Raw genomic sequence first — 24,666 nt, forward strand, 5'->3', positions numbered from 1 at the left:
CATTACTGTAAAATTACACATTCTTTCTTTTTTTAAATTTATTTATTTGTTTTTTTTCTTTTTTTTAATTTTTGGCTTTGTTGGGTCTTTGTTGCTGTGCGCGAACTTTCTCCAGTTGCGGCAAGTGGAGGCTACTCTTCTTTGTGGTGTGTGGGGTTCTCTTGCTGCGGAGCACAGGCTCCAGGCGCACGGGCTTCAGTAGTTGTAGCACACAGACTCAAGTAGTTGTGGCTCGCGGGCTCTAGAGCGCAGGCTTAGTAGTTGTGGTGCATGGGCTTAGTTGCTCCATGGCATGTGGGATCTTCCCAGACCAGGGATCGAACCCGTGTCCTCTGCATTGGCAGGCGGATCCTTAACCACTGCGTCACCAGGGAAGTCCTAAAATTACACATTCTTATAGTAACGTAGAATAACCAATATCGAATTCTTTTTTTTTAACATCTTTATTGGAGTATAATTGCTTTACATTGTTGTGTTAGTTTCTGCTTTATAACAAAGTGGATCAGTTATACATATACATATATCCCCATATCTCTTCCCTCTTGCGTCTCCCTCCCTCCCACCCTCCCTATCCCACCCCTCTAGGTGGTCACAAAGCACCGAGCTGATCTCCCTGTGCTATGCGGCTACTTCCCACTAGCTACCTATTTTACATTTGGTAGTGTATATATGTCCATGCCACTCTCTCACTTCGTCCCAGTTTACCCTTCCCCCTCTCTGTGTCCTTAAGTCCATTCTCTATGTCTGCGTCTTTATTCCTGTCCTGCCCCTAGGTTTTTCAGAAACTTTTTTTTTTTTTAGATTCCATATATATGTGCTAGCATACGGTATTTGCTTTTCTCTTTCTGACTTACTTCACTCTGTATGACAGACTCTAGGTCCATCCACCTCACTGCAAATCTCAATTTCATTTCTTTTTATGGCTGAGTAATATTCCATTGCATATATGTGCCACATCTTCTTTATCCATTCATCTGTCGATGGACACTTAGGTTGCTTCCATGTCCTGGCTATTGTAAATACTGCTACAATGAACACTGTGGTACATGACTCTTTTTGAATTTTGGTTTTCTCAGGGTATATGCCCAGTAGTGGGATTGCTGGGTCATATGGTAGTTCAGTTTTTAGTTTTTTAAGGAACCTCCATACTGTTCTCCATAGTGGCTCTATCAATTTATATTCCCACGAACAGTGCAAGAGTGTTCCTTTTCTCCACACCCTCTCCAGCATTTATTGTTTGTAGATTTTTTGATGATGGCCATTCTGACCGGTGTGAGGTGATACATCATTGTGGTTTTGATTTGCATTTCTCTAATGATTAATGATGTTGAGCATTCTTTCACGTGTTTGTTGGCCATCTGTATATCTTCTTTGGAGAAATGTCTGTTTAGGTCTTCTGCCCATTTTTGGATTGGGTTGTTTGTTTTTTTGATATTGAGCTGCATGAGCTGCTTGTATACTTTGGAGATTTTTGCTTTGTCAGTTGCTTCATTTGCAAATATTTTCTCCCATTATGAGGATTGTCTTTTCGTCTTGTTTATGGTTCCTTTGCTGTGCAAAAGCTTTCCAGTTTCATTAGGTCCCATTTGTTTGTTTTTATTTCTAATTCTTAATGTAAAAGAGATGCTAACCTATGGAGCAGGAATCAAGGACTCTAACTACGTGTAATGTCAGTTTAGCATATGAAGAAAACATAACATTTTATTACAAATGCTTTAAGGTAATTCATTAATGATTAAAAAGCATGGTATAACATTTTCTGCTACTGTTAATTTCATTTATTAAGACTCAGACACTGGGAATCAGGCTTTGAAACATAGATGTTACAGCTACAAAATGCAAGTTTCTTTGTGGTTAATGTGGCACCATGACAGTGAATAACTGAAATTGGTAGTATAATTGTTCCAAGTTAACATGCTAAGAAAACAGGAAATGACTTTTTTCTTTTGTGCATGTGTTGTTTAAGTTGTATTTTTTTTGCCAACTATTTTGATCTCTTAAAATTTCTATTGGTCAAAACACAGAAAAATGGCTCACCTGTAACAGACATACAGCCTAATGGAGCAATGAGAGTAATGGGGGCAAATCCATAGGCTGCAAAGTTTCCTGTCTCTCCCACAGCCATCAGTATGATGCCGCTCCACCACAGCACGCTCTTGAAGTGTGGCCTTGGGTGTTCTTGGTGTGCCAACTGAAGATGCGAATATTTCTGGAAGTACATCACGATGTAAATAAGAAAATATTTCCACCCAAACAAAACTTGGCCTTGAAATCTTTGGTCCTATAAAATTGCTTCATGGCTTTTAAATTTATTTGCAGATTACTATAGAGCAATTATTATGGTTTTCTGTTTGTTCCAAACATATTAACAGAAGTGAATCATACTGATATAGCATTTTATAGTTTAAAGGGCCTTCTCAAATATTGCTTAATTCTCATAACAACTCTGTGAAGTAAATATCATTGTTATCACTGTTACTCTCTAAAGATGGAGTGTGTGTTAAGGAGTTAAGTGACTTTTTAGTCCACCACACCAAAATACTTCTTTTAGATTGTCAAAAAAATTCAAATGCTGAAATAAAGATAATAAGTTACTAAAGAAACACCTTTGGAAAAGGGATTCAAATCTATGAGTCGAAGTTGCTACCACAATAAACATAACAGGGCAGAAAGCTCTGGTAGCAGAGGGATGGGGGAACTCATTTAGATCTGGTTTCAGTATTTCTTTGTATTGGAAATGTATGAATTCCTGAAAAACTGGCCATTAAATAAAGCTCTATTTCCCTATTGATTTTATGATAACTGAATTTACTTCGTTAAGAAGTATGTACAATTCTAGATTACTTTAAAATTTTTCTTTAAATTTTTTTTAAAATTTCAGAAATTATTTAGAAAATAATAAAAGTACTATAAGAAAATGTAGAATATTAAAATAAATCTTGGGTTATTGCAAGATATGAACATCTTTTTAAGTGTGATACAAATTCACAGGCGCCTGGTCTGGGGTGCACAATACTATTAAGAGGCTCACAAAACATTTAACTTCTCTTAAAATCAGAAGAAAAAAGATGGACACAATCTAGCCTGGATTATATTTGTCTTTATATCAATGAGGTCATAAGATATACTTTCTTTAATGGAGGAGGAAGTCCAAGAAGGCAAAAGTGCCTGAGGCTCACTGAAGTCATAATGTGTCCCTGGATCAAACTACAGAGTTAGGAAAATAAGCTTCTTCTTACCTGAATATTTAGGGAAACGCTGATTACCAAGTTTCCTAAAATGGCCAGCAAAACTCCAAAAAGGTGAATCTATAAAAGAAAATGTTTTCTTTAAATGGTACTTTAAATAGCACGTGTAAGATATTTACCAAAAAAACTATGAAAATTTAAGTTGATACATTCATTCATTTGTTCATTCATTCAGCAAATATTTACTTAGCACCCATTTGCCAGGGTCACTTGGAATATGAATAATGGTTGTATTAGGATTAATTTTTCACTTTAGTCAAATATTATTTTTTATAACTAGTTCAGTCCTTTACTGAATTCTCTAGATATGTGCTTCATTCACTAAAATAAACAGTCATCAGGTTCTGACTTTTTCCCACTAAGATGCTTCTATTTATCCTGTCTGCCAATTTCCTCAGCAACCTCTCTGATTGGGGTGCTCATTGCCTCAAGTATGGACTATATAATTATTTCTGTTCTCCCTCTTTTCTTTCTCTTAAGATATTCTGGAAGACAGTGGTATGAAGGAGAGATCATTGGTTCTGGGGTTAAATGATGAACCTGAGATTCAGATCTGCTATTTTCTAATGGGCAACACTGAGTAAGTTATTTCAGCTCCCCGGCCTCAGTAAACAGGGGATGTTGGATAAGGTGTTTCCCCAAATCCCTTTATCTCTAAACTGCTATGAACCTCACTGGAGACAGACTAAATTTTCCCGCCACTCTGCTGGTCAAGAACCCACAATGTCTCTCTACAGACAACTATATTAAATACAAAACTACTGTACCAGCTCCCCATAATTGGTCCTCAACCTGACCCATCCAATTGTCCACAGCACACTTTAAGGTGCTCCTTCTACCTTGGGTACCTGGCTCCTGACTTCTCCAGTCAGATGTCATACTTTTTCTCATGTCATTCCTCTCACTCAGACAGAGTATCTTCTTCCCTCAGCCCATTTCAATCAGACCTCACCCTCCTGGCCATCGGAGCTCTACCTCCTTACGACCTTCTCAGACACCACAGCCCATCTTTTTTTCTCAGACTCTAAATGGTGAACATCCCTTATTTCTTCTTTTATATTGTCAGGTGTATCATTAGGCTCTATAAAGAGATGGCAAATTCTCTGAGGGAAGGGAATCATGTCTAAGACTTCCATTGGGTCTTCTACATCATCTACTATAAAATGTAGAGACTTAAAAAAAAATGAGGGGCTTAAAAAAATACTTGCTTTAGAAAGCATAGAGTGGTTTAAAACAAGAACTACAGAGGTTAAAAAATTAGTTCTGACACATTGCCCAAGATCTTCACTATAGATAGCATATGTATTATTTGATGACTTCAAGAGATGCATATTCTGCTCCTATCTAGGTACAAAGATGTAATATCTTCTAGCAGTAAAAATTAGCAATGATAGAAGGGCTCTTCCCCCTTCTTCTTCTCCAGTACATAACTTCTAGCTAGCTTCAAATTCCAAGGAGTTATTTGAATTTCAAATGAACATTACAACCACAAGGAACCCTTTTCAGAATGCAAAATGTCTTTGAAGTTTTAGAACTTCATTATATGTGCTGAAGTGAAATTCAGTATTTCTAAAAAATGAAGCAGAAAAGTTGAAAACCCATTTAATAGTTGACATATAATATCCATGGCCTTTAATCAGTTAAGAATTTTCTTTTCCTAATAAAAGCAGTTGGCACTAATTTTGATCACTATTCCTCATGGGGAACAATTGTATCATAATATAATGTGCTATTTCCATGCTTTCGATTTACAATTGACTGACTGCATTTGGCAGTAATCAGGAAAATAAAAATCCAGAAGAAGTTTGGGATTGAATGGATAATTATGAAAATCTTCTATAATTATAAAAGTAAATTGTTGAATAGAAATAAGTTACTTCGAAATTCTTTAAATGATTCACTGAGTAGTTTAAACACCACCAGGCCAAGTGTTTAGAAATTGGTTAGCAGGATTTCGCAATGATTTCTTGGATATGACACGGAAAGCACAGGCAACAGAAGAAAAAATAGATAAGCTGGACTTTATCAAGATTAAAATCTCTTGTGCACCAAAGGACACTATTAGCAGAGTGAAAGGCAACCCACACAATGGCGGAAAATATTTGCAAATCATATATCTGATAAAGATTGATATATAGAATATATAAAGAATCCCTACAACTCAACAACAAAAAAATAAACAATGCAACTGAAAAATGGTCAAAGAACTCAAATAGACTTTTCTTCAAAGAAGATATATAAATGGCCAATAGGCACATGAAAAGATGCTCAATAGCACTAATCATTAGGGAAATGCAAATCAAAACCACAATAAGCTACCACTTCAAACCCAGTAGGAGAGCTACAATTTAAAAAAAAACAACAGAAAATAACAAGTGTTGGTAAGGATGTGGAGAAATTGAAACCCTAGTTCATTGTTGGTGGGGATGTAAAATGGTACAGCTGCTGATCTCATAACATATACAAAAATTAACTCAAAATTAACCAAAAGACCTAAATGTAGGAGCCCAAACTATAAAGTTCTCAGAAGAAAACATAAGGGTAAATCTTTGTGACCTTGGATTTGGCCATGGATTCCCATAGATAAGACATCAAAAGCATAAGCAACAAAGAAAAAATAATTGGACCTCATCAATACTAAAAAACTTTCTGTTTCAAAGGACACTATCAAGGAAAGTGAAAAGATAATCCACAAAATGGGAGAAAATATTTGGAAATCATATATCTGGCAAGGGACTTATACCTAGACTATATAAAGAACACTTACAACACAATAATAAAAAGACAAATGACTCAATTAAAAATGGGCAAAGGATCTGAATAGACCTTTCTCCAAAGAAGACAAATGGCTAACAAGTACATTGAAAAGATGTTCAACATCACTAGTCATCAGGGATTGCAAATCAAAACCACAGTGATATACCACTTCATACCAAATAATATAGTTATAATCAAAAAGTCAGATAATAAGAAGTGTTAGTAAGGATGTAGATAAATCAGAACCCTCTAACACTGCTCATGGAAATATATAATGGTGCAACCACTTTGGAAAACAGTCTGGAAGTTCTTCAAAAAGTTAAGCATGGAATTTCCATTTGACTCAGCAATTCCATGCTGAGGTATATATCCAAGAGAAATGAAAACATATATCCACACAAAAGCTTGTACACAAATTTACATACCAGTATTGTTCATATGACAGCTAAATGCTGGAGGTAATGATTGTACAACTCAGTGAACTGTACAATTTAAATGAGTGGATTATATGATATGTGAATTATATTTCAATAAGTTGTTATACAAAAATAATTTTAAAAACACAAAGCATTTACATCTTTTTTTTTGCCCAAAGAAATAAAATGTTACAAATGTAACTAGCTCTATTTCAGTCTCTTCTTCCTCCCAGAGATAAGTGACTTTTTTTTCTGAAGTTGATACAAATATATTTCTTTCTTTCCTCGATTTATTTTTATTATCTATTTTGTTTACTCAGTTTTTCTTTTTTTCATCTTCTTCATTTGGACTCTTAACTCATTAGCTTTTTCTGTTTCTTTCTATCATGCAGATAGGGCTTTACATTTCCCCCTAAGTACACCCTGTTTCAGCTGCCTGCATAGTTTTGGCATGTACAGTTTTCATTGGTATTTAGTTCTAAATATTTTCTGATTATCTCATCATTTTTATCTGAGCCTTATATTATTCAGAGCTGTGTTTTTTAATATTTCTAAATGAATGAGGTGTCAATTATCACTTTATTACTAATTTCTAATTTTACTGAGTCGTGGGCAGAAAATACACTGTGTGTATATTAACATTTGCTTTTGACCTATTATACAGTGTAAATTGGAATTTGTTTTGTGACCTGCTGGTGTAGGGTCAAGTTTATAAGTGTTCCATGTATGTTTGAAAATAAAGTATTTAAAAGTTGAGTTAATACATTTTATACATCCTTCCTAGCTATCTATCCATTCATCTATCTATCTCCATTAAGTCATTGTTCAAATCTTTGATATTCTTACTAAATTTTGTATTGCTTTGTCTATCAATTGCCTAGGGAGGTATGTTAAAAATCTACTCAAACATGTATTTATATATTTTAAGACTATAGTCCTAGGTGTATACAGGATCAGGATTGTTTTATCTTCCCAGCTAATTGTTCCTTTTTTTTAATTTTATTTTTATTTATTTATTTACTTATGTTTATTTTTTATTTATTTATTTTTTGCTTATTAGTCATCCATTTTATACACATCAGTGTACACATGTCAACCCCAATCTCCCAATTCATCACCCCCCCCCCAGTAATTGTTCCTTTTATCATTAGGTTTTTTCTTTAAAATCTATTTTAGCTGATATTACTGTAGCTGCTTTCTTTTGATATTTGCTACTTTCCACATCACTTTAACATTTCTGCATCATATTTTAGTCAAGTCTCTTATATATAGAAAATAACTAGATTAAAAAAAAAATCCTGAGACTTTCTGTCAGATGGGGAGGTTAGTCCATTTTGTTTATTGTGATTGTAAATATATTTTCCTTTATTTCTATATTTTTTGTGTTTGTAGTTATCTTGCTTTTTCTTTGCTTTCTAATTTCTCTTTTCCTGAATCCTGTTGAAACGATTGAGTTTTCTTTATTCTTTTCTTTCCCCTACTCTTCTGGCTAGGAAGTTACACATCTTATTTATAGTCTTTCAGTAATTACTGTTAAATGTTTTTAATTTTGAAATAATTATGGACTCACAGTAGGTTGCAAAGAAATGTCCAGGTAGGTCCATGAACTCTTCCCCCAGTCCTCCCCTTGATGTTAACATCTTACACAACTACAATCCAACATCTATGGTTCTCTCTATTCTCTCCACATGGAACTCCTCTTACAAGTATGTTGGACTTTTTAATTCTTGTTTCCTAAAATAGCTCTCATATTTTCCAACTCTCTCTCTTTGTACTGAGTTATGGATAATTTCCTCAGATCTATCTTCAAGTTTAGCTTTTCTGGCCTCCTTTTGAATTGAGTCTTTATACATGCCTATCAGTACCTATATTAAACTGTACTATAATTATGTGTTTTACAAGTGCATTTCCCCTCTAGACTATAAACTCCTTGAGGGCAGAGCTATGACTTATCAACTCATCTATGTAACCCAAATGACTAGTAGAGGTCTTTGGCACAGAGAAGTTGTTTATTAAATGCTATTTGAACTGAAATAGTCTCAGATTGATTATACACTGTCTAGAAATAGTAAATTTTGACCTTTGGCCCTAGGAAGATGTCAAACAGTATTTTATAATCAACTGGGGTTTGAATACAGCAAACACTCAGTTTCGTGAGAGAACAAGCTTGTCCCAGAATTCAGATTTCAACAATTAAGTGTCCACTAGTGTGCAATAGAAAGCTGTCTGCTGGGACTTCCCTGGTGGCGCAGTTGTTAAGATTCTGCCTGCCAATGCAAGGGACACGGGTTCAAGCCCTGGTCTGGGAAGATCCCACATACCGCAGAGCAACTAGGTCTATGTGCCACAACTACTCAGCCTGTGCTCTACAGCCTATGAGCCACAACTACTGAGCCCGCCTGCTACAACTACTGAAGCCTGTGAGCCCAGAGCCCATGCTCCACAACAAGAGAAGCCACTGCAATGAGAAGTCCATGCACCGCAATGAAGAGTAGCCCCCGCTTGCCGCAACTAGAGAAAGCCCGCACGCAGCAACGAAGACCCAACACAGCCAAAAATAAATAAATAAAAGAAAGCTGCCTGTTGACTTTTGGTTTTTTTGATGCGTTGGGTCTTCGTTGCTGCGTGTGGGCTTTCTCTAGTTGCGGCGAGCCGGGGCTACTCTTCATTGCAGTGGCTTCTCTTGTTGCAGAGCCCGGGCTCTAGGCGTGTAGGCTTCAGTAGTTGCAGCACGCGGGCTCAGTAGTTGTGGCTCGTGGGCTCTAGAGCACAGGCTCAGTAGTTGTGGCGCAGGCTTAGATGCTCTGCGGCATGTGGGATCTTCCCGGACCAGGGCTCGAATCCGTGTCCCCTGCATTGGCAGGCAGATTCTTAACTACTGTGCCACCAGGGAAGCCCCTGACTTTTAAAATCTAGTGAATTCATATATACTAAAAAACAGAAATATATAGTATAAAGCAGGTGTCAGGAACAGTTTCCTGCTAATAGGGACATACCTCATTTTATTGTGCTTCACTTTATTGCACCTTGCAGATACTGCATTTTATACAAATTGAAGGTTTGTGGCAACCCTGCATCAAGCAAGTCTATCAGCGTCATTTTTCCAACAGCATTTGCTCACTTTGTGTCTCTGTGTCACATTTTGGTAATTCTTGCAATATTTCAAACTTTTTCATTATCACAGTATTTGTTACGGTGATCTGTTATCAGTGATCTTTGATGGTACTATTGCAAAAAGATTACGACACATTGAAGGCTCAGATGATGGTTAGCATTTCTTAGCAATAAAGTGTTTTTTAATCAATATACCTTGTTTTTTTTAGACATGATGCAATATGCAATACAATTGCACATTTAACAGACTACTGTAGGTGTAAATATAACTTTTACATGCACTGGGAAACCAAAAATTTCATGTGACTCACTTTGTTGTGATACTTGCTTTATTGCGGTGGTCTGGAACTGAACGTGCAATATCTTGGAAGTATGCCAGTACACATTATAAACTGGTATACCTTATTGTTCGTTCTTCTGAAAATTTACCTAATTATTCAAGGTTAATTGCATGATCATTAAATTCATTTGACACATACCTGTAAAGAGTAGTAATTCAGTAAATCCTCATTAATGCCCCTAATTGTTGGGAAGGGAAGGTTCAAATTTGCAATGTTTCTTTAAAAAGGTGGTTTAATTACCTTCAAGGACATAGAGTGACTTGAGGCAAGCATTACTAAATGCTGTTTCCAGTTAGAGGCTCTGGTAAATGTGCTTTAATGACTACAAAATCCTCACCTGCAATCAGAAGTGTCATTTGCGTACAGTGAGCAGCCCTTATAAACTTGCCATTTAAATTAAAGACATCTCGTTTACTTCATTACTTTATTCAGAGTGTTATCTGATTTCTAGCATATTAGAATTAGTGGAAACTCAGAGCTTCTCTCTCTCCCGCCCTCTTTTCTCCCCTCCCTGTTGATCTGGAGACTGGTGGTCAGGAAAGAGAACAGAGGGCCAGAGAAGGAGAGTGACTTGTGCAAAGTCACACAGCTAGATAGATACCAGGCAGATTCTGGCCCCAAGGCACCCAGCTCATGTCTGAATCACCATTTCTTCACAGACTGCAATAGGTAACCATCTGGCTAGTCAATGCCAATTTACCACAGTTTTAGAATTAGCAGGATCTGTTTCTTTTTCTCAGTGCAAATAAAATAAAGCAAAGATAATAGTTAGAAGGAAAGGTTGCTCCACACCTTAACAATGCAGCTAGAAGTACAGACCAGAGACACAGAAAGATGGCCTTTATTTTTGCCATGCTCACTCCTGTCAGTACTGTAGCTCAATTTCTGGCTTTTCCAGGATGGCTTGACAAATAGATGGTAGGAGCCACAGCAAACAATTTATGGAGAATGAGGTTCAAAATATCAGTACTGATGAGTACTAAGGATGTTTTTGTTTTATTTGGAATAACAATCTTATCTCCTACTTTTTGGTGCCAGAATGTTCTTTAGACATTTCACATAAAGTCATTGACCTATAATCCATGGGTGGGGCAGTTTGGCCAGATGGCAATGGGGTATGATAACAGGGATGTGTGGAATTGGTCATAGTCTATCCCAGTTCTGGCTTTGAACTCAACCATATTCCTGGCTCTGCCTTCAAAACATAAATCTGGAATCAGACCCAGTGGAGCTAGTACAAAAGAACCAAAAGAACCATAGATTCAGAGCTAGTCTTTTTTTTTTTTTTTTTTTTTCTGTACGCGGGCCTCTCACTGCTGTGGCCTGTCCAGTTGTGGAGCACAGGCTCCGGACGCGCAGGCTCAGCGGCCATGGCTCACGGGCCCAGCCGCTCCGCGGCACGTGGGATCTTCCCAGACCGGGGCACGAACCCATGTGCCCTGCATCGGCAGGCGGACTCTCAACCACTGCGCCACCAGGGAAGCCCCAGAGCTAGTCTTGAACACTGTAATAGTCATATTCAACTCACAACTAGAATAATGCTACCTCCTGTTCCAGGCAGTAAAATATCCCTGAACATGGACGTGAGCGATCCAGTTTCGAATACCAGAAATACCATAGGTTAAGTGATTTAGGTCAACTAATCACTGCAGGAATGATCTTAACAGCCTGAACCTGAAAGGGAATGATATACCTGAGAAATGAACATTCAGGTCACTTCATCTCACAGGAAACTCTTAGGAATGAGCTGGGGTTGTTTTTTATTTGCACCTAGTAAACAGGTAGACACAAATCTACTTCCAGAAAGTTGGGAGGGGATAGGAGGACATCCAAAATCTTGGCGATACATCCTTAAGTTTCTAGGAGTGAAGACTCATAATACGTGCAACTTACTTTCAAATGATACATGACAATATAAAATAAAAAACAGAGGGAGAGAGAGAGAGAGAACAATCAAATATTTCACAATGTTAACAACTGGTGAATCTCCACGTGAAGGACATATGGTGTTTACTGTATTATTCTTCTTAATTATCTATAGGTTGGAAAATGTTCAAAGTAAGAAGTTAAAAAATTCTGCTTTATAGACTCAATGAAATTAAAGAGAATATGGATTCATTGAAAAAGAGTTAAAAGAGGAGATGATAACAGGGAAAGAAATAAAAGCAAGAAATAAAAAGGAAGTTGGCTGAACCAAGGAAAGAGATTAAGTAGAAAAATAAAACCACTGCACAGCTTAAAACCACAGGTAGACACTGCTTGGGAAAAACACACAAGGTGGAGGAAAAGGACATAAAATGGAAGTGATCAGAGAGAAGATGGCAGATATGGGAGACAGACAACTCGAAGCCCACACCAGAAGCTAGTCACTCAGTCATGCACCCATTTGGTATTTGTTTAGTAACTGCTAAATATTAGGTCCTATTTCAGGAACTAAGGATGCAGAGTATCCTCGATAAGCTCAGAAGAGGTAGAAAGAGCGACCAATAAGAGACTACCACCTGTGACATCTATAATAGAGGTATGTTCTATAGAACCCATGGGAACAGAAGGGACAAAGTACAAATCTGCCTAGGTTGGAGAGTATGTTAGCTTCCTGTGACTGCTGTAACGAATTAACACAAACCTGGTGGCTTAAAACCACAGAAATTTATTCTCTCACCGTTCTGGAGCCCAGAAGCCCCAAATCAATTTCACTGGGGTGAAATCAAGATGGCAGGGCCACATACCAAGAAGTTCAGTTGCTAGTTCATAGGGTATGCATATGTCTGGGTTTTATAATTACTCACAAAGATTTTTCCAAAATGTTATATAGAAGTAAATAACATTTCCAGGTGCCTCTCTCCCCCTCCAACACTTGGTGTCTTGGTATTGTAATTTTTTTTAAGTTTAGCTATTCTAGAGAACCTCACATCTCATTATGGTTTAAATTTCCATTTTTATAATGACCAATGATGTTGAACCTTCAGATAATCTTATAAACCACTTGGCTCTCTTGTTTCATTAAATGTTTTTCCAGACTGTCCAATTTTTAATTGATGGTGGCAGTCTTTTTGTACTTGATGTGTAAGAGTACTTTATCCCCAATATGATTTCTTTTTGAATATATGCATTCCGTACAACTTTTCTCACTCTGTCTTGCCTCTTTTTTCATAGAAACTTTTAAGTAATAAATGGACTTAAATATACTCTATTGATGAATTAAACTTATTGATCCTTAACTTTATGTGTGGTACCCTTTATATCTGGGTTAAAAGGTCATGAGAAAACTTCCTACATTTTTTTCTAGAAGGCTTATTTTAAAATAACATTTTGCATACAGGTGCACAGACTGGAACTTGTTTGCCTATACTGTGATATAAAGCTCTTTCGCTGTTTCCAATTTACTGTTTACCTAATCTGTTTAGTTATTAATTTCAGTCATTAAAATTTTTATTTCAAGGATTAAAGAAAAAAAAATGGCAGGGACACACTCTCTCTAGAGGCTTTAAGGGAGAATCCATTCCTTGCCTCCCCCAGTTTCTGGCGGCTGCTGACATATCCTTGGATTATGGTTCTATCACTCTAATCTCTGTCTCTGTGGCCACATTGCCTTCCTCTTCCATATGAAATCTCCCTGGGTCTCCCTCTTATAAAAAGATACATGTGACGGCATTTAGGGTCCATCCAGATAATCCAGGATAATCATCCCACCTCAAGATCTTTAACTTTAATCACATCTGCACGACTCCAGTACAGCTGGACTGGAGAGGCAGGCAGGAGGCTTTTCGTGCCATGGATCTGCTGGTGGTGCTATAACATGCAGGACTCTAAACCAGAGAATGTTAGGTCCAGCCGTGACTCTTATAAGACTCATCCTGGCTACAGTGTGGAGGATGGACTAGGAGGGAGCAAGACAGGGAATAGGAAAACCAATTAGGAGACACTTCGGGATCTCGGAGAAGAAGTAGGGGAAATGTGGAGAGTTAATTACAACAGGGCCATAGAGGAACAATATTCATATTCATCGCAGCAAACATTGGAGGCAACCTGAAATATGAAATGCTTTTTAGATTACTGAATGGGTTGGACTATTCTTACCACTAATCTCCTTTGCCCTTGTAGATAATTACGTTGTCTGCAATACTAACCCAAGCTAAGTTAAAACTATAATCCCATACGTGAAAAAGAAGAAAGAAAAATTTTCAGTCAGGAACAGAGTTTTAATTTGTTATCTTGGTTTTTGTATGTTATACGGTTATTGCCTTTCTATCCTGAGAAACTCTCATGACACTGGATCCAAATCTGGTGATTTAGAGCCAACAGAACAGGTCAGGGTTACATACCACAGTATATCGTTGCTATTCTACAAGCTGTCCCATGCCAATTTTTAATCAACCTTAAAACCTAGGCAGAAAAGCCCAACATATTGCCTTTCCATACAATTAAGCACTATTACATTTTGTCTTTTACTCGGGAACACATTTACTTACATAACCGTACATTCATTATTTTAAAAAACCGAATTCCATTAAGGATAAGCCTTACTAAGCTTACTAAGAAGCCACCATGTTTTTTTGCTTTTGAGAAATTTAAGTTGCAGCAGAGCAAATTTATGGGAAAAATTTAATAAGACATCCTTTGGGGGCTTTTAACACTTGGTTAAAAGGAGAGCAACAATAGTTAAGGAAGGTGTGATATCACTTAAGGAAATCTTAAACTTGGTTCTATTACAAAACAAATCAACCCCGTTTAACATTGGAAAGGCGAATCTTTGAAACAAGGACAGACATGCTGAACACAAAGAATGCGATTGTTTGCATCCAGATGAGGTCCCCTTACTTTCAAATTTTTCAAGAACATATTCATAAAAATAATTTTAAAAATCTGTCATCTTCTGTTTCCAAAGAAGCAGGATTGCAGGCTGCCTCTCGCAGGGCCAGCCCAGGGTTTGCGAGAGGCTTCCTACCCTAAAGTTGGAAACTTGGGACCTCACTGAATGACAGCTCTTTCCCCAACACCTGCTTAGGTTTCAAGAGTACATGTCCGTTTTGAGAGCAATGCCTGCCTTGCACTCTGGCCGTATTTTGCCAGCTCCATCCTCCTGGAGACTGAACTCTAGTGTCTATGTCAGGCCCCAGCCACTGGGTGAGTTTGTGCCTCGATATGGGGGAGGGATCATGACATTGCCACTCACTGACCTGCCGGGCCACCCACCAGATCAGATCTTTCTGACATCAAGGCAGGAATCAAGTTCAAATTTTCTCCTCTGGGACCTTGTGACTTGGACTCTTCATTGCCTCTAAAGGGTCGGTCCTCAGAGCCAAGATAATTTCCCCCATTCCTGGCAAAATTCTCGCATCCCACTGGTCCAGCAGGCAGGTTCCAACATACTTTATGATCATCCCACATATGATACCCCTAGGACTCATTGATGGTGACTGTGATTTGGGTCTGCAAGTATAGCTCAAAAGACTAATAAAATGCTGCACATGGAACTCAGAATTATTCTCTATTTTACGGCTGTGGCAGCTGCTTGTAACATGAGGTCTGCTCGTACCTTGCTCACAAACAATCACTCATTTCTCCACTGCTGTGACTCAGGCGGCCATATCCAAAGGTACATCACACTATTTCCTCTTCTGCTTTGGCTCTCTTTATTTACAATTACATAACTGTACTATGTTAGTCCTGGAAGCACAATGGAAGCAATCCATCAGATTATATAAGCAAGGGTAGCTTCACACCAGCCCTTCAAATGTTGTTTTTCAAGTATTTCAGAAGCAGTCTCTCTAGCTCACTTTCACACATACACATTGTACGTTGTATAATGTACACGTGATATAATTTACGTATATCACACGCATATGTATGGCTACGGTTTGAGGACGCAGTCCATGTTTTCCGATTTGTTTGATATCACTACCCAACACTGTTCTGTTGAGAAGGACCCTCTGCTTGTGATTTTTATTGAGTGGAATGTTGGTTGCATTTTGGGCCCTCATTGTCAATTAGCTGATCAAGATTGATGTGGGCTGTGACAAGAGGGAACATAGTGCTGCTGTCTCCCAAACAGCCCCAGAACAACCAGAGCCCTGCAAGTCCAAAGGCTGAAGAAGAAATAAAGACCCCCCAGAATTCACGGGATTCTCCTCAAGCTTGAATGACGTACCAGCAATGCTGACATGGCTGGTGTGGACCCAGAGTTCTTCCAGCCTTCCACGTCATCCAGACTGATTAATTTCCTCTATTACTTAAGCCAGTTAATGTTAGGTTTCCTGGGACTCGAAAACCAAAGCCTCTTAACTTACAAAGCATTCTTGGTAGGGAAGCCAAGTTCAAAAGCCAGAAGAGAGATGGACTCCCGTTGCAAGCTAAAGAAGTCAGGCCAGGGGTCCAAGTTACTGAAAGGAGAAAATTTGAGAGGTGCCGAGAAGATGAGGGGGTGGCTTAGGAAACAAGAGCTGGGGCTGTTGGCAGGCCTCAAGACGACCTGCCGTGGCCAGGGTGGGTCTCTGAAGGAGTCACGCCAGGACAAACGCAATATTTGGTGGTGTGGAGCTCATGACTAAACATCTGCTAGCCTGTGTTTACACGAGCCTGTATTTACTCCGTGTCTCCCGATGGGTGCCAAAGATGACAGGAGACCGTGCTGGGAGTGACCAAGGACCAGGCAAGTGACAAGGTGAAGCAAATGTACAGGTAGGTACATGCTGAGAATTATGTGGAGGGGAAGTGGAGTGTTATCTGCCAGCCTCCAGGCAAGTAGGACACTCTGGTGGATCAGGACAGACCGGCCAAGAGCTCTGACTTTATGTAAAATGTAATTCTGTTGGACGGAACACGTTGGGTAGGTTAGAAAAGATGTAAACTGAATAGAGGAATGTTGGACCTTCGGAAAACAAAAAACACTCAAGCTAAAATAAATAGCATTTAAGTCTTAACGCTAACACGGCATGAGCGTTCCCAAGCTGGGGTGCTGGTCCTGCTTGGGTGGTTAAACTATAGTCAATGTCTGAAGACATCATCACACTACTGCCACCAAAACCTGTCAGCTGTTCCCAGGGCTACATACCCATCCACCCCATCCCTGAATTCTGGAAAGTGGCATCAGACATGGGAGGAATCTTCACCTTAGTACTTCAAGATAACAAGTGTTCCAATTAGGAAATTACTGCAATCAGGAAGTGTTCTGTAATGTGAATATGTTTGGAGAGTGAAGGGGAGGCAAACATCAAAGGGAGTGAGGAAGGCAGTGGATGTAGAGAAATCAGTGGTTTTAGATTAAAGAAAACAGAATTACATCACATAACTGACATGATTTCTCTTATTTCCATTTATAATGAGTTAAGTACAATAATTATTAATTATTAGAAATATGTATTTTATGACATTTCCTATAATATAGGTTGACTGTAATACTTCTAATAATAGCTAGTGTTTACTGAGTGCTTTCTATGTGTCTGGAACTATTTGATATACATTATCTTATTTTATTCCTACATCAACTTTATAAGGTATGTAGTGTTATTACCATTTCAATAGAGAAAGACAAGATTTGGAGAAATTAAGAAAATTGCCAACGCACCTAGCAAAGAAGCTGAGCTTTTTAGACCACACTATCCTTGAACAAAAAGGATAGCTTAGGGGAATGTCATCCTTTCCATGGTAAACTCTCAAATGCCACTTTGAACAATCACCAACATTTTAAAAAGAAATTGTTTAAAAAATTCTCCTAAGGAAACAAAATGAATATGGCATACCACTTCCCACACCATCTGGGTAAAACATGCAAGTTGAACAGTCATAGCAATCCTAATATTTTTTAACATCTTAAAATTGTAGAATATAATAGATACAGGCAACTGTAAAGAAAAGGATATAGATGAACAATTTACTAAAATGAATTATTATAAGGCCAATACCCTCATAACAGCAACCAGATCAAGAAACAGAAATTGGGCGCCCACCCAAAGACCTCCCTTTGCCTCATCCCATCCCATCCTCTCCCTTCCCCAAGGAAACACTGGCCTGACTCCATAGCAATCACTTCCTTGCTTTTCTCTATAGTTTTATGACCCAAGTGTGCATCCCTAAACACTGTGAACGATGGCTGTCTTTTTTCCTAATAGGTCTTTTAGGTGTATTTTAATCTACAGGTTCTCCCTCTATCCTTGCTCTCCTTTTTTTTTTCCCTTGTAAAAATGATTTTTGAAGAAACCGAGCCACAGAAACCTGTAAACTGAAGTTTCCCACAGCCTGAACTTAGCTGATTGCATTAATGCAAATATTATAGCTGGTTCATATACATCAAGCCGTAAAGAGGATATCAGGTAGATTTAAAGGCAAACACGTGGTGTGACAAATTCACAACAGCATTAAGAGTCTGTTCCTCTAATAAGGACCATGGGATGATGATGATGATAATGATTAAAAAAGCTTTGATACAGTTGCTTTGAGGTAATCATTTTCTTCCTTCCTTCTTTTTGCTGCCTTATACATATATCTCGAAGAAAATGTAGTAAAGGGAAAATGCCATGTTGGATACATAAGGATGGCAAAAAAAAAAAAAAAAAAGAAAAAGAAAGAAAGGTCAGTAAGTATAAACAAAACAAAAAAGGGATTTTTCTTGGGAAGGAAATGGAAAGGACCAGCAACCTCTACCTGGCCCTTTGGTTATTTGTAAGTTTTGGCACTTTGCTTTCTCTAAGAGGCAATCAGATGCAGCGACCAGCAGAAAGGAGATAAACGGTAGCAAAGCAAAATCAATAAAAGGGCAATATAAAACTCAATGTGATTTTTCTTTAGTACAGTGAGACAAGCCATATTCATTTTCTCCTACCACGTTCTTTTCAAGCCTTAGTTTCTAAGCAATGGCCTTCAGGCATGGAATAAAAATAGCTTTGCAGTTAAATCTACTTGCTGTAAGATCCGGGGGCAAGTTATTTAACACAAGTTTCCTTACATGAACAGTGAGGATAATATGTACCTTACGAGGTTGTTCGGGGCTCCAATGAGATAATAGCTATAAAGTGTCACATAGTAAATGCGTAACAAATGTCTCTTCGATTCGCCTCTTCCCTGCCAAGTTGTATCAATTTTCCTCTAAATATGTTGACTTTAAAAATTCAAGCCATTGAACATCAAAAGTTCAAATAAAGGACATTAAAAAAATCTAAATTTTTCATTTCACCCTATGCAGAATAAACCTTTCTGACAGTGTCTTTGTGAATTTAGATATTTAGCAACATGGATAAACTTAAAGAAACAGCCACAAAACCCCTCTTTCACAATATTCCCACGTTCATCCTTTCCTGTCCATTCCCTCTACAGCCTTGCCGGATTGGCACTTATTTATTCAACCAGATAGCATGAAAGAGTCTGGGGATCTTCTATTCTAAGCCTAATTTTACCAGTAAGGAAAACTGAAGCCCAGTGTGACGCCCACGTGAACTCTGCTAGTGGACAGCAGAAACTAGACAACAGCCTCTAACGCTGGTTGCAAATTAAGTGCCTACAAGGCGAGTAGGTAAAAGAGATGAGAGCAAAGAGAGGGGCCTAAGTGGGGAGCACAGTTGTTCTAAACAGTGAACTCCCCCTCACGGTTATCACGTGCGAAAGAGGGCCAAGTTGCTAGCACTTCTAATATTTAAACAGTTCATGGAAACTTGAAACCTTATATATAATCTACTCGTTTTTAAACACTGGCAACGTATTAAACATTTTCTAAACCTCTCTGCAGTTTGACACAAGATACATCTACGGGCTGGATTCGGTCCATAGCTAGCCAGTTAGAGGCCTCTGCATCCTGCTAGCCCTAATTTGTGTGTTCGTTTTTTTTCTTTTGGCTGCGTTGGGTCTTCGTTGCTGCACGTGGGCTTTCTCTAGTTGTGGCGAGTGGGGGCGGAGCACGGGCTCTAGGTGCGTGGGCTCCAGTAGTTGTGGCTCACGGGCTCTAGAACACCGGCTCAGCAGTTGTGGCGCACGGGCTCAGTTGCTCCGTGGCATGTGGGATCTTCCCGGACCAGGGCTCAAACCCATGCCCCCTTCACTGGCAGGTGGATTCTTAACCACCGAGCCACCATGGAAGTCCCTGACCCTAATTTAAATGTCTTTAATTTGCTTTGATCCTTTTACTCCCTCTTTGAAAAACCTTCAATGGCTCCCCACTGTCTACCAGATTTAGTCCAAACTTCTTTACCTGTTGTCCTTCATGGCAATCCATGACAATATCTAAGACCCGAAACTGTATTTCCACCTTCCAGTCAGTATCAGTTTTCCACTGCAACCAGAAGGGCCACTGACTTCTACTCTAGGTACAAAAATGTTCAGAAGGGCACCTGCTCAGACAGCGTGGGCTGCTCCTTGGTCTCCCGAGTTTTCCCTTTCTTGGAATGCTTTCCACCTGTGACTCCCATCAATGAAACTCTGTCTTTAGGTGTCCAGCTCAAATACTACCTCTCCACAAAACATCCTTGATGGCCCCTGCTAAAACCCACCTTGCTCTGAATTCCCAAAGGACTTTATATTCTTCACACGACACTTAAAACATACTGCCTTGTTTCACAGTTACCCACATAGCTCGTTTCCCCAAGCACCTAATAACATTAGGAAGGAAGGAAGGTGTTGAGTCTAAAGACTATGTTGAATATCCCACAGTGATCTGTACAAAGCACGGAGCTCAGTAACCATCTTAGAAACATTATTTTTTATACTGAAAACTTGTGGATGAAACATAAAGAAAATACCTTTGTAGAACTTTATTGCATCTATACTTGTATGGGTAGACTCCTAAGAGTTGCAGATGGAGCAAAGGCCTCACTTCCCTGATTCCCTAAAACATTTTCCCCACTGAACTTCTACTTCCTACTTGTTTTGGGATTTCTTCCTCTAGAAGCACTCACATCTTTGCCTTAGACGACACTGATTCTAAGCGGGCACTGTTAAATATTCATCTGTCACCTGAATGTGTTTCAGGGAAGTCGGTCTTTTTCTGTGAGTAAGGTTAATTTATCAGATCTCATGGTTGTCTCTTGGAAAGACACAGAAAGCTGGGCTATCAGTGAATAGACACTATTCAAACATTTCAGTAGTGATAAAACTTATTAAATCCTGGCTATCCAGCAATCAAAGTTAGTTTCGAGTCCTAAACTTTCATCTCTTATTTTGTTTTCCTGGAGCCACTCCCATTTTCAGCCATCTGTATTCACTTAGTGTCCAAAAATTAGATTCCATTTTATTTCTACTGGCCTGCCCAGCACTAGAGGCACTCAATAAAATGTTTGCTGAATGAATTTTTAAAAATCAATTTTTACTTTTGCTTAAAAACAAATGCAGTCGCTGAAAGGATAAAATACCATAATCTTATAAGATAGTCTAAGTTTGCATAATAATGGGAAAAGCTGATATAGTCTTACCTCAAACTAGCTATGCTTGGGTGTCAGCTGGGTAGTTTCAATTAGCATATCCTGGATACACCCTTTCTAACCTGTACAATTCTATATTGTCAAAGGCAAGTTAAGCCTTGCAAACATAAAGTTAAATTCTCACATTTATGTCACGTGATAAGCTGTGTTTGGTGTCAGAGAGCCAAGATGATCTTGAATTCCAGGAAACATTAAAGAAAACTAATGACTGCAGGGGTTTCCACTCTGCAAACAATGTTTTCTCCTGTTTTGGATGATGCCATGGTAGGTCACATTTACTCTTTAATTCCTTTACCAAAAGACAAAATATCATTCTTAAACTTTTATTGGGAGTGCTTCTAGCATAAGCATATTATAATATGCTTTATAACATATGCTAGCATAAGCATAGTGTAACAGATATGCTCAGAGAACTTCCCATAAAAAGCAATTCTTGTCTTTGTAACTCCTGTGGGTGGAAGCAAGGAGAAATGGAATCCAATAGGCTCTGTGCCCCCATTTTTCCTATTTTAGTATGTTTTGTGGTAAAACAGACTCAGAGTGATACTGTCTCCTCTGTTGAATACTAATAACGTGAACATGCTTGTTTTGTCTTTATATAAGTAAATTATCTTCCGTGTTGGTTTTGAAAACAAAATTTTAACATTTCAGAAACTAACATTCGAAACACTTTTCAAGCATAAAAGGCTTCTAGGCCTTTGATTATTGGTAAAATCCCTGATGTAGAACAACAGCAACAAATATTTTATAATTATATTGTTGTAAAATAAAAAGAACCATTGATTTGTTAAAGAACAAGAACAAAGCAACACCCATATGAAAACAGAAGGAAGCTTGGAATCGACCATATCAAGATCACTTGCACCCACTAGAAAGAACAGAAATACGGCTAGAGGAAGGGCCTTTTTTCTGATCTTAAACCAAGCCCCAAATAAATGGGCAGCCCTAATCCTTTTTGATTCTGTTAAACGTGTATTTCCAGCGTACATGCACGTTGTTGAGGCTCTCGACGTTTCCCCAAAGGGCCGGTGAAAAAGGAGTCTGGCAATCGCAAGCTGAGAGCACCAGCGATCCTCTCGCCGCAATGGAAGAGCTGTGCTGACACACTGGGGACTCACACACACGCACACGCTCAGAGCATCCGCACAGAGGTGACATTTGGCGGCCCTTAACGAGTTCTCTGATTCGGGGAACAGAGTGTCACTTATTTTTTTCGAACTGTAAAATGATCCTGGCGGGTGGGGGGGCGGATATGGGTGGAGGAGATTCGCCCCGCACTCCTAGAATCATTCCGGGAGAAGAAGGCGGATTCAGGCCGGAGAGGCGGGATGGTTGGGGCCCCAGAGGCCCATGACCGCAGACCTGTGCAACCCGCTCCCAGGGATCGATGCCCAGGAGAGGCAGACCAGGGCTTCCCGCTCTCCCAAACGAGGGGCAGTGAAGTCAATGTGTGGTAACATCATGTCAGCTCTGCCCCACTTGGACAGCGCGGTGTCCTTCTGAGAGTCGGCGGGAGAGCGGCCGAGGAGCCGGAGGCGCCGCGGCACCACCCCGGTCCCCACCAGGCGGCGGGGCGGCCGGCCCTTACCTGGTTCCGGCGGTACCAAGCGCCCGACAGGGAGCCATTGCCGGCGCCCAGCGCCCCGTACGTGAGGTTCCGGGACAGCTCGTCCAGGGCGGCCGAGGCGGCGGCTCCGGGGCCCCTGGGCGCAGGCGCCGCCATTAGCTCTCGCTCCCCGCGCTGGGACTTGGGCTCCCGCCTCCTCCCGGCCCGGCCGCTCAGCACGGCGCCACGAAGGAGGCGCGCCCTGCGGAGGCCGCGCCCGGGCCGCGCCGCAGCCACTTCCTGCTCGGTGCCCGGGCGAGGCGGGCGCGCCTGGGCCACCTGGCTCCCGCCCCCGCGCGGCGCCAGGTTCCCGGAGGAGCCCCGCGCTCTGCGGCCTCCCGGGGCGTCTCGGCTCGCTCCGCATCGTCCCGCCGCCGGGCACGGGCGAGCAGAGGCCTCATGGGCCCGAAGAGGGAGAAGAGCCGCGCCCCTCTGCGCGCCGGGTCCGCACCTGTCGGGGCCAAAGCCCTTCCAGCCCCAGCGGCGCGGAGTCAACACTTATCGAAGTGAATAGGTGTGAAAGGAGACATTGGCGAACCCAAAGCAGCCACCTTCACTCCGCCTGTACCTGGCAATCCAGCTCTATCTCAGATGCAGTGTTTCTCACTTGTATTTTTAAAATGGTTCGCATATGGAAAAGTGCCGAGTTCCCGGAAAATATTGTAAGCGACATGAGAATAAAGATCGGAGAGATTAAATCTCAGTGCCAACACTTGATAGAGCCTTAGCAAATATTCCTAGAATGAAAGAAGGACTCTCCAGTGGTAGCTGGAGGACCCTGACGTGTTTTGGGGATTGGATGGGGTTTCCTTCTGATGGAACCAGAAGGACATGCTGAAAAGTTGCCAGCCACTGCATATAAGAATTTAGGTTGGGAGATAATTGTTAATGGTCTTAAGGAACTCTAACCAGATGTTCTGGTTTTATCTGTATTCAAATTCTACTGCGTTACTACAGATGATGTTAAGTACCTCTCACCTTGAGCACTCTGTGATTCTGTATTGTTGCCTGAAGCCCTGGAACTTGCAGTTCTTTGTTCGCAGGATGCTGAGCTTCTTCTTAAATAATGTGCTATGACTGCCATGACTTCATGAAACAGAGACCTTCAAGAAGAGAGAATTGCTGCCTACCGGGGAACAGCGAGAAATGTTCTTAGGGAAATGTGCAAATGAGAGAAGAAAATGAGAAAAAAATCATTTCAGATAGAGAAAAAATAAGACATCTCCGAGATTGTATAGTTTCTTGCTGGAGCACCCCAAATGTTCAGTGAACAGTTAATATGGTAGCTATTTCCAATTTTATGGCTCATTTATTTCAAATAAGTATCTGAAGGAAAAACTGTCTATTTTTAATATTTTCTGTAACATTATATTACATTGTATATTGGAGGCTTTATTAATGCTTCTTTCCTTGAGATGGTGTAGGGTACAAGGAACAGAATATCCAAGTAAAAGTGGCTTGAACAATAAGCATCTGTTACCTCCAAAGGGAAGGTGGCTCTGTGTCGTTCTATGACGTCATCACCTCCATCTTTCTGCTCTGCCATCTCTGAGGTATTGGCCGTGTCCCTATTCGCGGTGGCAGCTCCAGGCATTACATGCAAACACGATCATATTTAGAAAAGAAGCGGGGCTTTTCTTCTTACGCATCTTTTTATTAGAGAGGGAAACCTTTTCCAGAATCCCCTTAGCAACCTCTCCCACCAGGTCCCATTAGCCAGGACTGGGTCACATGCCCATATTCTACCTGCCAGGGAGGCTGGGAAAGTGATTGTCAGGC

The 24,666-nt window shown here is 40.0% G+C and overlaps 1 protein-coding gene across 2 annotated transcripts in view; it reads right to left on the reverse strand.

Annotated features, from left to right (window-relative positions):
- Positions 1-23,246, reverse strand: part of NIPAL2 (NIPA like domain containing 2) — a 74,368-nt gene extending 51,122 nt beyond the window's left edge. Inside the window, exons 1-3 of one of the 2 annotated variants that reach the window (XM_027131490.1) lie at positions 22,870-23,246; positions 3,240-3,308; positions 2,038-2,209 (exon numbers count right to left, since the gene is read on the reverse strand). In XM_027131490.1, the coding sequence (XP_026987291.1) occupies positions 2,038-2,209; positions 3,240-3,308; positions 22,870-23,004 (376 nt within the window). In that variant the 5' untranslated portion in view covers positions 23,005-23,246. The remainder of the gene's footprint in view (positions 1-2,037; positions 2,210-3,239; positions 3,309-22,869) is intronic. The other variant, XM_027131489.1, reaches the window with a different exon arrangement.
- Positions 23,247-24,666: the final 1,420 nt, after the last annotated feature.

This window comes from Aethalodelphis obliquidens, unplaced genomic scaffold (assembly GCF_003676395.1).
Source record: "Aethalodelphis obliquidens isolate GAN/ISIS:26980383/991018 unplaced genomic scaffold, ASM367639v1 scaffold39, whole genome shotgun sequence".
Taxonomy (NCBI): Eukaryota; Metazoa; Chordata; class Mammalia; order Artiodactyla; family Delphinidae; genus Aethalodelphis; species Aethalodelphis obliquidens.